Source organism: Etheostoma spectabile, chromosome 1 (genome assembly GCF_008692095.1).
Source record: "Etheostoma spectabile isolate EspeVRDwgs_2016 chromosome 1, UIUC_Espe_1.0, whole genome shotgun sequence".
Lineage (NCBI taxonomy): Eukaryota > Metazoa > Chordata > Actinopteri > Perciformes > Percidae > Etheostoma > Etheostoma spectabile.
In genome coordinates, this window is record NC_045733.1 from 11,061,289 (window position 1) to 11,074,626 (window position 13,338).

Below are 13,338 nucleotides of genomic sequence, written 5' to 3' on the forward strand. Positions count from 1 at the left end.
TTGGCGCTAGATGAACGGGAACAGCAAAGGGATTACAATTCATCCTGAAGGGGGCACGAATGTCGAGCCATCTAATTGTTGTCAAGACATCTGGCTGCACTGTCAGGGGATCATCAAAGTCATTACGATTCATCCTCTGGGCACCACTGATATCTGTACCAAATATTTACGACAGTCTATTCAATAGTTGTAGAGATATTTCAGTTTGGGTAAAAGTTTTTGACTGAAATGTTTTTGACTATTGATCGGACAAAATAAGAAATATGAAGATATTTCAGTGCAGTATTCTAAACCAAGGCATTGGAGAGGCACCTTGCTTATAAAAATGAAAATATTTATTACAGCTCCTGATGTGCAGACACCACCAAATGGACTCACAAATCTTCCTCGTGCAGAATGCAGTCTGAAATAGAGATTGGCTTGAATCTCATTGCCTATACCTATAGGCATATTTAACAATGTCTTTGTCTTCTGCCTTGTGTGTGCTTTTGCTAGTTCCTGCGCAGCAAAAAATGCAATAAATAATTTAAAAACTATTCTTTCAAGGTGCTTGTAACATTCTTAACGTCGATTCTCTCTCGGGCTTTTGAAAGCCAGATTTTCCAAATCAATTTTATGTGGACATGATGACTTTAAACCAGATCCAGTATTTCAATGTTCTATTAAAGGTTTGTGGCATTTGCATGCTGCAGAGGAGCTCTTTTTTAATCTTGAATCTTAGCGGGGGTGATAAATACCATTTAGCAGGACATAAATGTCAAACTCAAACCATAAAACCCAGCATCTGGGATTTGTCACTGGTCTTAGGAAAATGGCAAGAATGTTACATGAAATGTAACTGTACCATTGTTTATCTCACAGTGCAGATTAATAGACTGTTGATTGTCACGTCACCGTGCTCATTAAATGACGCATATGAAGCCCGGACTATTACAGGAAAAGCTTTTCATTAGCATATATTGCAAATCACAGAAAAAAAAACAAAACTTCAGGGCTACTCTAGATGTCATTGCAGCCTAAAAGTCTTCATGCAAATTTGTTGCTAATGAGTTTATTGACAGAACAACAGGTGGTCATTCTGAATAAGACACAAATGTGTGACAAGTATGATAGAGCCCATGCATTAATAACAATGTAGACCCATCTAGACTAGCTTTATGTGTTTTAAGTGAGATTGTGTTTATACCACTGAACTTGGGCTGGGGCTCTGACAGTTACAGCAGCTTGGGGAACGAGGCTAGTGGAGTTGAGTTTATAAATAGACATACAGGTTTACTTCTACTGAAGAATGATCATTTTGTTGAAAAGCTACATTTTCCAGAGCATTGTCTTAGCAGTGTTTATTTGTATTTACGTGCAGTTGTATCAGCCTTTACCATAGCAGCTACTAGCCTTACTAGGGTCCAGACAGTAAAATAGACTAATTCATGACATTTATTTAATTACATATTCATATTTAGTAGCAATAAGATTGTCTTACTAGATAGAAATAAAAACTAACAATAATAAGATAACTGCTATAATGGTTAGACACTAACGCATAAGGAACAGTTGGACTATATAAATAAATATAATATAATATATATATATATATACATACACACCACACACACATATACATATATACACATATACAATATATATATATACACACACACACAAATATATATGTATGTACACATACATATATACACACACACATACATATATACATACATACATATATACACATGCATGCATACATACATATATACACACATATATATATATATATATATATATATATATATATATATATATATATTTACACTGTATATATATATATATATATAGACCTCTTCACTCCAAGTGTAATAAATCATACTCACTTTAAGAGACAGATTAATAATTGGATTTAATGAAGAGCAGCCTCTATGTAAATTGAATAATAGTCACCAATAAATTCATTTTTCCATAATTAATAGAGTGAGCAAAGGTAACATTTTCTGTTGACATTAAATGTCTCTTCCCATTTCCTTTATTATAATGTCAATATGTTGTGACTATGGAAAGGCTCGTCAAGAAAATTCAGTTGTAATTTAAATTGATGAAAGTGCTCCAGGTCAAAGCCTCGTTACAAAAACACTTCCAACTCATCTTAATATACTCAAATTTGTCAGAGTTGGATTTACATTATGCAACTTAACCCCAAGTACATCAGTTAAGTCCTTACCCATCTGCATAGGTAATTATTTAAAAGCTTTGGTTTTTATAAATTATTACATTTGAAAAATCCGAGCAGAAGTAATACATTTTTTGATCAACAGAAAACTAATTATCAACTATTTAATGAACCAAATGATCTTGTTAGTCAACAGGTAAAAATGCCAACATTCACTTGTTCTAGCTCCTTAATGTGATGCTTTTTTTTTTTTTTCAATATATTATAGTAAACCTAATATCTTTGGTTCAGGACTGTTTGTCAAACAAAATAAGCAATTTCGATACACCACCTTGGGCTTTGAAAAACGTTTGCAAACTATTTTATAAACCAAGTGATTAATTGAATTTAATTTGCCAGATAGCGTTTAAGGTACCTGTGTGAAATTGAATTAAAAGCAAGAGGATAGATGGAAAGGCAGATACTCTAGATGGATGGATAGATAAGTACATGTTCTTAGGTTATAACGCCTTTGTCTCTTCTTATTTTATATATGGGTGGAGTTGGAGGAGAAGACACAAAGCTTTCTCTCACAATTTCTGAGAGTTTCAATTAAGTGGTAAGGCAAGGAGGCTAGAGAGCTGGCTGCTGGGTAATGAGTGTGGATCACTGAGGGGCCTGTGTGACAGGTGACGGGGCTGGTTAGAGGAGAGCGGATGCTGATGGTTAGGTCAACTCGGTCTTACCGTGGCCTGCTGCTTCTCTGCTCTCTCATTTGCCTCATCCAGTTGCTTCTGCAAGGCTGCCTGGAGGGACTTCATCTCCTCTCTGTCAAGTGAGAGGGAAGTGAAAAACACTCTGTTAGCTGCACGTCCTCCTTACCCCCTCAGAGGTCTCCACCACTCTGCCACAGATTGGCGTTCTTAAATATAACACTTTTAAGAACCATTTAGCACGGAAAGTAATTTGGGTAAAGCAACTCTTACTTGGTAACTTGTGATGAACAAAGAAAAAGAATGGCGGTTTCACATGTCATCTCTCATATTGTAATAACTTAAGTTCATTAACTTTTAGAGCGGTTACAAAAGTTTTGACAAATGTTTTGCCAAATAAGTGTGGAAGAAGAAAGCTGTACCAATTTATTAAAATGTTCTTGGCGCTTGCCTCTTTAAGCCCGCTCCAAAAAAAAGGCCAGCCTGCTCTGGTCAGTGTTTCCAGGTCTTCAGGATCTGCGCTCTTGGCATCACTGCATCGTCAATGCAGCCAGGGAAGGACTGTAACGGTACTGTCACAGAATATTATATCTATATAAAGTATAGTCGTGAAATCACAACCTTACGGAAGTCCTGATGGCTTTTTTAAGGGCACAGTTTCTAAATACATACTGTGTGCATTTATCTGAGGATTGAGCATTTTTATACTTAAACAGTATTTCTAAAGCACCCCGACCTGTTTTATAATAAAACATAAAAATCTCACTTTTCTCTGTTTGGGACCTTTGAGAATAAACACTGATTTAATCACACAAATCATTACGTGAGTCAAAACTGTAATTGTACAAAGCAGTTTGTTATAATCAATATGTTAAATACATAGTGATTGCAAGTGACACAAATTCAAGACTCAACAAGCACATATTTTACTTGTAACAACCTTTTAAACATCACATTTTGCCTTTACCTTTTCACAACACTTACCAGCTTATTAACCGTGAAAAGGGGGACAATGGGGATTTATTTCTTAAATACATGTAGCTAAACTGAGCTAAATTGCCAAGAGAGCTGTAAATTGATTTTATTTAATTACAAATTACACTCATACATTAAACTTGATTGACTTTGGTTACATATTTCGTCAATGGTGTCAAAACATTTGTTTCTTTAATTAATAAAGTTTTCAACATATTCACATTCTTTCATTAATCTTTAATATTCATTCCCCTGTTTGAATATTACTGTTAAACTGCAGCCAATTTTTCTTTAAATGCAGTAATTCCTAAGACAAAGTGCAGTTTAACAATCACACACCAAAGCAAATATCATAAAGAATACAGATTGTAGGTCAATTAGGAGATGTATAAGGAAAACATAGTAGTATTCATTATGTGGTATTACATTATGTAGTAGGCTATGACCATCTGGAATGCTCCCCACTGTTTTTATGCATGCTGTATGAAGACTGGTGCTGCATTCTTTATGCATTTGACATAAATGTTAATGCATTGGTATGCAATGGGTATTTCTGTATCGTTTGATGTTCCTGTGCACAGATAACAGCAATGCACACTGAATTATGAATCAAGTGAGCAATCGATGTGGGTCAGTGGTTTCAAAAACGCTTGTAGAAATCACATCACAAGGCAGCCCAGATAAATTAGAGGTAACAGTCTATTTACTGTTTCCGTGCATGGCTGTAAATTTAAAAAGTATATGACGTAGTCGTAGTTTTTTAGTGATGAATCCAATCGGCCAATGTTTGTATAGAAAGATTCTCACTGCTCAACAGCCTATACCCTTATATGTTACATGCCAATGGTCTTGTCTCTTGGCATATGTTTAGCCTAGCAAACATTTTCCTTCACAGCAACCAGCCAACCACCATTACTTTGGCATTTCATTTAAACCCTGCATCTGAGGCTTGGAAACATTTTGTAAAAAGATGATCAGATTGACATATTTTTCAAGCACAGAGTAGTGAGCAGGGTTGGGAAGATTGCTTTATAAATGTATTTGGATTTAATTACTAATTACCTAACCTAATCCAAGTATCACATTATAAAACAACCTTGATTACTTTACTTTTACCTCAATAACAAACATGCAAATAAAGACAAGATAAAATACATATCAATAAACCTACTTTTAATTTCAACTTAAAACACATTTGTGTATTTTGTAAGCAACAGAACAATGGAAGAAACCAATGGAGAAACTATGATTTTTAGTATAAAAAATGTGTCCGCTGTTCAGTGTATGTTAAAAGAAAAACTTAATTTTAGATTCATGTGCATGGTAGTGTACCATAACCACACCTCTGCCACAGCCACAGTCACTCAAGGTATTCCTCAAGGCTCCGTACTCGGTCCCTTCCTCTTCATCATCTACATCCTTCCCCTCGGTCAGATACTCCGCCAATTCAATCTGGACTTCCACTGCTACGCCAACGACACCCAGATCTACCTATGCATCAAATCCCCCCACAATCCTCCCCTCTCCCACATCAACTCCTGTCTGTCAGCTATTAAAATCTGGATGCAACACAACTTCCTCAAACAAAACAGCGATAAAACAGAATTCCTCCTCATAGGCTCCAATTCCAAACTCATGTCATTTAGCTGACACTTTTATCCAAAGCAACTTCCAATTAACCTTGAAGGTGTAAACTCCAGACAACAAGTAGAATGTCCAAGTAAATAGTGTATTGTTATTTAGTTAGATACATACATTTTCATTTATTTTAAAATGTATTTTAAAATCTTCATCACACTGAAAACCCCATTTCTTACTAAATGTATCAGTAATCCCATTGCATCTTTTTAATCTGAAACTTTAACGAAATAAAGTTACTTTTTTCATATTCTTATTATATAACAGTGTTTCAATTACTTTGTTACTCCTGAAGCCAGGTAGTGAGCATGTTAAAGATATTTACTGACCTATCCATAGATACTCAATAATTGAAAAAAAAGCAGAGAGAAACATATGTCGTCAAATTGATATATTGCAAATATTTTGTGTGATCAATCAAAGGGAAGCCGTCCAGAAAAAAAGTTCAGTTCAGTTTTTCCTATCGTCTCCCAAAGATCCATACTTATACATAAGGGTGTTATACTTGTTACAGCACAATGAAAACTCCTCTTTACACCTACCATGTTCAGGACCCAATTGGCAAGCTTTTTACATGTCTCAATAGAATTTTCCAAATTTAGCGTTTCTTTTTATGGTTTTCAGACTTTCTGTGTGCACTAGCGATAGACTGAGATATATGTTTATCTCAATTAACAAATTTCTAAAATGGTCCCAAGCTATAGCTCAGGAATGTACCTGCACCTGTCATAGTAAGCCAAACCTTCTCCATTGGCCTCCCACTGCATCTCAATTAAACAGTTCAGAGAACAGTGAGACAGTGTTTTAAAATAGTACAAAACAAAATGTTCAAATGATAATTAATAAAACTTGATGAATCTTAATTTCTTACCAAACATATAACAAAAATAATGAGTAAAAACAACTTGACAGCAGGTTAAATTAATTGTTACTATTTCATAACCTTGACATGTTACATTTTTACTGTCTGTATCTGGCCTGTAGGTAAACATGTTTGTTGCATTACAGTTTGTGGCAAACTTATTTTCAGAAAGCAATCAAATTGCTGTTAAGAGATGTCAAAAATAAACGACTTGCAATGAATCACCTGTCTGCATCCACCATGATGGAGTCAGCTAGTAATGACACTTGGCAGATACAGAACTCCAGTGTTGGATTAATAACACTTTGAAAAAAACGAATAGGTAGGCAACTTTGAGCCAAGCTGCTGCTTTATGTTTTTTAGCTTGATGACATGTGGACTCGTGATAGGCTATTGATTGGCTATCAAGATACCGCACACAGAAGACTGGACTTCAATCAGGCTGACATTTCAGAGGGCAGGAAGGCCACTAATGACTCCTAATCATTAAAAGTCTCATTACACACAGCATCAATCAGATAATTCTAACTGGTGAAGCACTTTAGGTAAACACGTTTCCAGCTGGCTTGCAAAAAGATAAAGCATTAAATCACAGACACGTTATGTGCTTTTTCACTTTTTCAAGGAGCATTATTTTCAAAAATACAAGAAGGATTTACGATTGGATTATGCATTATCCACCTGCTCCTGTGCAGTGATGGAAATAACGGCGTTATAAAATAACAGTGTTACTTGTTTAGTAACGAGTTATCTAATTGATTACTCTTCCCATTTTAAAAACACTGTTACCGTTATTGCCCAAAAAAATATTATTGAAGCTGTTTTTTTTATCAGACCGACAAGATCTCTGAGCCGAGAGGCAAAGACTTTTTTCTTCCTTGGTTAGAGGGCAGTGCACGAGACAAGCGCATAAATGCTGACGATTGGCTGAGGTTGAGTAAAATTTCTTTGTAAGCCAATCAGAGGTAGAGCTGGGTGGGTGTTCATAAGCATGCATAGTCGGACACAACTAACAACACAAGCGAGTCAGTCAACGAGGGACAGGTATGGGGTTATGAGATCAAGGGTGGGGGTGGTAAAGATTTCCCACCATGGTCAGAAAACACGGGGGGGATACTTTGTTTCTCTCACTCTGACTCTTGAGTGGCTACTCGCTCCGAAGCTAATTGCTGTCACCGCTCACTTCTCCCTTGCTTCTCACTTACCTCTCACTACACACATTCAGATTTATCATAAATAATTGAACATGCACATGTACTTTATGTTCCATTAAAGAGGAGTGGAGGGGGGGACACAATTGAACATTTAAATATTTACTTGAAAGTAACGTATTAGTTACTTTCTGAAGTAACTAGTTACTTTTAAAATTTGTAACTGAGTATCTAATTCAGTTACTTTTTGGAAGAAGTAACTTGTAACTGTAACTAATTACTTTTTAAAGTAACTTGCCCAACACTGTTCCTGTGTATACTGTCATGTAAAAGCAAACAGGGCCACACCTCAAAATAACCAGCATCAATACTGATAAGTGAGCCATGATTTAAAAGCCTGTAGATTTTTGAAGTGATGTGATCCAATATGAACACAATATTTTCTGTCAAAAGGTGGAACAGTTATTTTAGCATGGCAGACGTCTCCATATGCTATAACTCCCAAGAGGAGAGAAGCCAGTCAGAGGCACTGTACGAATCAGAGCTTCTTTTTTTTTTGTCAATACACGTTCCAGAATTGTAAGCTCAGTGATTGGATTATTGAAAAAATTCACCTTGAAAGTTGTAGTTTGTTACTACCCAAAAGTTTTTATGTATCTAGGCTTTTACTTTAACATTTTTCTCAAAGAACACACAATCATTTGCACTGATAATTAAACCAAGAGAGTTTCATGCCCATCCATGATGTAAAAAGAGCACCATCTCTGATTCATGTAATATTAATCTATGACGTAAATAAATGGGACTTTAACTTTCTGATCCAGGGTTGACCAAAATAGCTGCTCCAACTTTTCAACTTGATGTAGAATGATTTGAAAGAAAGTTATCCCAGGCTTGACAATGTATTACTATATGCTTACATAACATTTAATTGACGGTTATGATTATGGACATTACATTTCTGAGATTTGAATCCTTCATTAGTCATTACTGTCTCTGGTTATTATAAAGACCTAACGTAGTCTGGCTATCACCAGACCAAGCCAAGCTCAATAGATTTGAGACTGAGCGTTGGGTCTGCTCTGTATTTTCTCTGCTTAAGAGACATGACCAACGGGCATAGTTCAAATGACTCTGTACGCAATTGGAAAGTCCTTCAACCAATCAGCGACAGCGGCATCAACCGGTTGCTGCCATAGACTAATATACAGTCCTGGGTTCCTGCGCTTTGGTGGCGTTCTATAGCCGCCGTTATGTTGAATGTAAACAAAAAGCTGCTTGGTCCCATCTCTATCGTCATCGTGTTAAACCCACCAATGGCGTGCCAGGTAGATAAGCCAGGTAGATAAACCAGTTTGTGACCAAGCCGCAGGGCGGAGTGAGCGGGGCTTACCCAGTCTAGTCATAACCTACATATTTGATGACAACCGTGAGTAGCATGGTACTGTTGGTAGTCTAAGTCTTCCATGATGCTTCACTTTACCTCTGTTTGTGGCTGAGCTCCAGAATCCGCTGCACATCCTTCTTGGCCACAGAGTCATCATTTTTCAGCGACTAAAAGAAAACATAAGAATTATTTTAAAAAACACCAACAACAGATAAAAAAGTAAAGCAACTATACTGTATATACCTTCTTTGAACTGTATAGTAAATGTTTCAAAATGTTTTCAAGGTTCCAAATTCCTTACACTGTTTTCAAACAGTCAAAAGTGTCATACATGTAGAATACTGAAACACGTCAAAAGCACCAGAATCATACAATTATTGAGGTGAATGTTATTGAATGATGCAGCTGATGTAAAATTATATAACAATGAGGTGACAAATGTTTTCTAAAAACTAATGAGGGTACAGATCGGGTTCTTCTGGCACCTAAGCACCTCCCTGATGGCTAAGTATGGAGTAGTGAGGTCTCTGATTGCCCTACAAGCCCTCCAAGATATGTTTCATTTGTTATGAGCTGGACAGAAATTTCCAGCCTCCTAAGAAAATGTGAGAAAGCTTCTCTTTAAATTGCACTTGAAGGTGACATCTATTGCAATTAACACCACATTTCCATGAACCCTGTTTCCGCCTGATACAGAGGAGATGTTGCCCTTCCTTGGCAGTTCCTGAAATCCCTTCATGTACATTTATGTTGAAGAGAAGAAGAATAGAAAAAGGGGCCAACAAAAACTCATGACAATAAAGAATGTATATTCACTTCCGATGCAGAAAGTGCAGTAAGAAAAACAGCTTGCGATTGTATATTGGTATCAGTTGTCTCTAGTGATATCCCCTTGAATTCGTTGATTTGTAGCATCAGTCATAGAGCCACGAGCCAAATGGCCACTTTCCTACCCCCTGCCACCGCCCCATCGATAAACACTTAGGCAACACATTTTTAAAAGGCACTGGCATTGTGGCATCTAAAAACTGGCTTACTGTCGCAAAGAAAATGTTTACAGTATGGATGCACATACAACATACACAGATTGGCCATATTCCAAAGCAGACTATAGATTGGAAAGTAGAGACATACTTAACTTCAACAAGCTTACTGTGGGTTTCCATGCATTTCAGTGTCATGAAATTGAAGTGGTATTCGACGCATGCTTGAAGTATATATATATATATATATATAATATATATATATATATATATATAAACTATCACACAGCATACGTCCTTTGATTTTAATTCTTTGTTATTTTGTGTTTATTGCTGTTACGATTTTGATTAAGTGGGTATTTACTTGATAATTGTTTTTTCCTGGTGTGTTAAAGTGCTTACAAATCTATAAAACATGTTCATAAATAAGGTACTAAACCTTAGTGGTAAACATCCATTATTCAGTAGATTTGAGATCCTGGAGATTTTTCAGTGCCTGTATCCTCCACTCTGCCTTAATCACTTTGTGCCATAAAGCAACCAATATAATTTCACACCAAACTTGGCCCAGTGCGACGCATTGTAAAATGCAGTGTAGAGGCTTTTGTAGTTATAAAGTATTAAAGTGAATATGGTGATAACTTACAGCTCCTACATTTTTTATATCAAAACTAAATGGACAACATATTCACTGAATGATATCAGTGACTGTCCTTCACATATACCACTGTAATATTATTATACTACTGTTTCCATTGTGAAATATAGTTGTATACAAAGATCTGATGCACAATATAACTGAAAAGCGTGTGGCCCGCACAGTATGGAACTACAATCATTTTAAGTAATCATTTAAATAACAAACCTGCTCCTTTTAACTACTGTAAATGTCTCATTAATTTTCAAAGAACAATGCAAATGGTTGACAAAGCCCACAGTTAGGTGCAGAGCAAAATAACTCTTAATCTTGTACTAACTATTTCAACAACTACACAATCTCCCCAGGGAGCAGCTGCCAAGAATATTTCCCCATCACACAAAGCTTAATTATGAGGGTGGCTGACCCAGGGCAACTCGTTAAAACTATAAACACTTGGTCCATCAAATCTTACCAGAAATACTAACTGCTTCTCCCTGTTGACTTGGTTCTCTACTTAAAAGTTGACGGATTATTTTAACGTAGATGCTGTTTTCCCCCAGAAGAATACATTTCTAACCCAACCTCTGCCCTGCCCAGCGTGCTGGCGCAGGGCCCAGGGCGAAGATAGATGCCAACCTAGCTAGCCCGGAGTGAATAGACATCAAAGCCTGCCCCAGGAGTGATGATAGCCAGTCTGCATGAGCTTTTTCCAGACACATGGGACATATCTCCCAAACACATATATGCAGGAAAAATGCGCTTATCAGTTTGTTGATTATTGATTTTCGGACTATTCTATTGGCCCAGTAAAATGTCCTGAAGCCAGAAAACATCAGCATCCTGCTAAGAAGAACCCATCACTCAGACTGCAGCTTTGGGAGCGCTGCATAGAAACACAGCGCATCTGGCACCCACGGTCTAAATATCCAAGAGGGAGGCATGTTTTGCAAGATCATTGTTGCATACCCTAATGTGACTGAAAAACACTAAATGATTTAAATATCTGAATATATAATAGTTGAGTTTCTTTTCATTTATTTTCATTGCCAGGAGCTATAATGAAGTTGACCTAAACTGACTTGTGGGAAGTAATTGGCAGTATCTGGCACTGAGATAATTGTGTTTTGTAGAAGACCTATAATATCTAAACTTTAATATGGTACATTACTGGATAAAATGTCCAAGACCAGTATTTGGTGGAACAGATACCTCCCTTTGCAGCAGGGATAATAAACTTACTTACTTACCATGCACCTAAAGTTGTTTTATGAAACCAGTTTTCTTATTGTTTCTTATATCATGCAAAATTGCCCTAGCAGTAGGATTAAACAATTTTTGCATTTTTGTTTTAAGGACAAAATTTAACTAGGGCAAAAAAGAAACTTTAGAAACTTTACAGCACACATTTGCATGCAAAGTGATGGGCTAAGTGTAACTTGTCATTAGATGACAATATGTTGTCTTTTCTTTTTATTACACACCTATCGGAAACCTGAATGGGCATTTCATGGGAGCCACAGGTTTGTTTACTGTCTGGGTTAAAAAGAGCAAGAATGTTCTTTCAGAATAAATGTGTTCCATTGATTAATGAGGAATGCAATTAAAAAAACTCACCTACTGTATGTACCTGTGCACTTATCTCATTATGGGTGTTTATTGTTTTCTGTGTGGTATTACAAATTGTATTTATTGAATTTCTGGACTGTATGTATTTCTAATGTATTTATTATCTAGCACTCCTTCCCTTCCCTAAGTGGCTACGCCATTGTAAATAAGAATTTGTTTTAATGACTTGCCTGTAAAAATAAAGGTGAAAAAAAGAATACAATTAAAGAAAACTACAGTTTATTACAACTAATTGTTGTAGCTTAAAAGAGGTCAAACATTGCAAGAAACATTAACAAACAGTTTTGTCAGTTTACAGGTTTTATAAATGTTAACAAAAAAGTGAGTAGAGCCCTAGTTTTTCTTTGCAAGACCCTCCTCCAAAGCACGCTGGTGGAGGGTCTGGCTCCTCCACACATAGCATTTGGGGATGGAAGCATAGACTGTATATTGATATAGACTGTATATTAATCCATCCATAGACTGTGTATTAATATACAGTCTATGGATGGGAGGAAAACAAGCTCTGGTTACTGGTATTTCTTTAAATCAATCACAATCATCTTGGGCTGTGCTAAGCACTGGAAAATAGGCTTGGAAGAAACTTGTTTTGGTGGAAGATACGTACATTTAAAAGTAGTTTTATTTGTGCAACAGAAAACTCAGATTGGACAGAAAGTCTAGGTAGCTGTCTGGATTTACTCTGCCAAGATGTGAGAAAAGGTTAACCATAGTCCTCAGAAATCTACCTGAGTTTAAAATGCAAAGGAAGCAGAAGGTGTGAATGAGTGAACAAGTGAAATCCGGCGGATTTTCCGGCAGCAACAGAGCAATCAGGGACGTACATCAAGGACATAGACTAGTAGACCCCTAATGCTATTATAGGATAAACCTTAACAAGAAAAGTTGATTTGTAAATTGAGTGGTTATTGTAAAGGACAGTTGGGTTGTAAGTTTACCAGTAGGCTCTCTTTTCTGATTGCTCTGGTTTGTTGCCCCATTAGATCTATTTTCTTGTGATGTTGCCCAGAACTCCACAATAACTTTGGTGAGTACTGCTATCATTAATGATATACTCAAGGGCTGGAGCTTTGTGCCGTAATTAACTGTAGATGCAGAGTATTGATGCTTACAGCTAAAGGCTTTGAAAATTGGATGGGACAGTCTGTAACGGAGAGGGTCGTGCTAGACCCATAACAGCACCTCTGACTCATATTTGAATCATTTGATAACCATACAAGTCA

At 36.5% G+C, this 13,338-nt stretch overlaps 1 protein-coding gene across 1 annotated transcript in view; it reads right to left on the bottom strand.

Moving 5' to 3' along the window:
* Positions 1-13,338, bottom strand: part of luzp2 (leucine zipper protein 2) — a 183,525-nt gene that overhangs the window by 80,904 nt on the left and 89,283 nt on the right. The window contains exons 3-4 of the mRNA XM_032515646.1: positions 8,963-9,033; positions 2,887-2,968 (exon numbers count right to left, since the gene is read on the bottom strand). Of these exons, the coding sequence (XP_032371537.1) occupies positions 2,887-2,968; positions 8,963-9,033 (153 nt within the window). The remainder of the gene's footprint in view (positions 1-2,886; positions 2,969-8,962; positions 9,034-13,338) is intronic.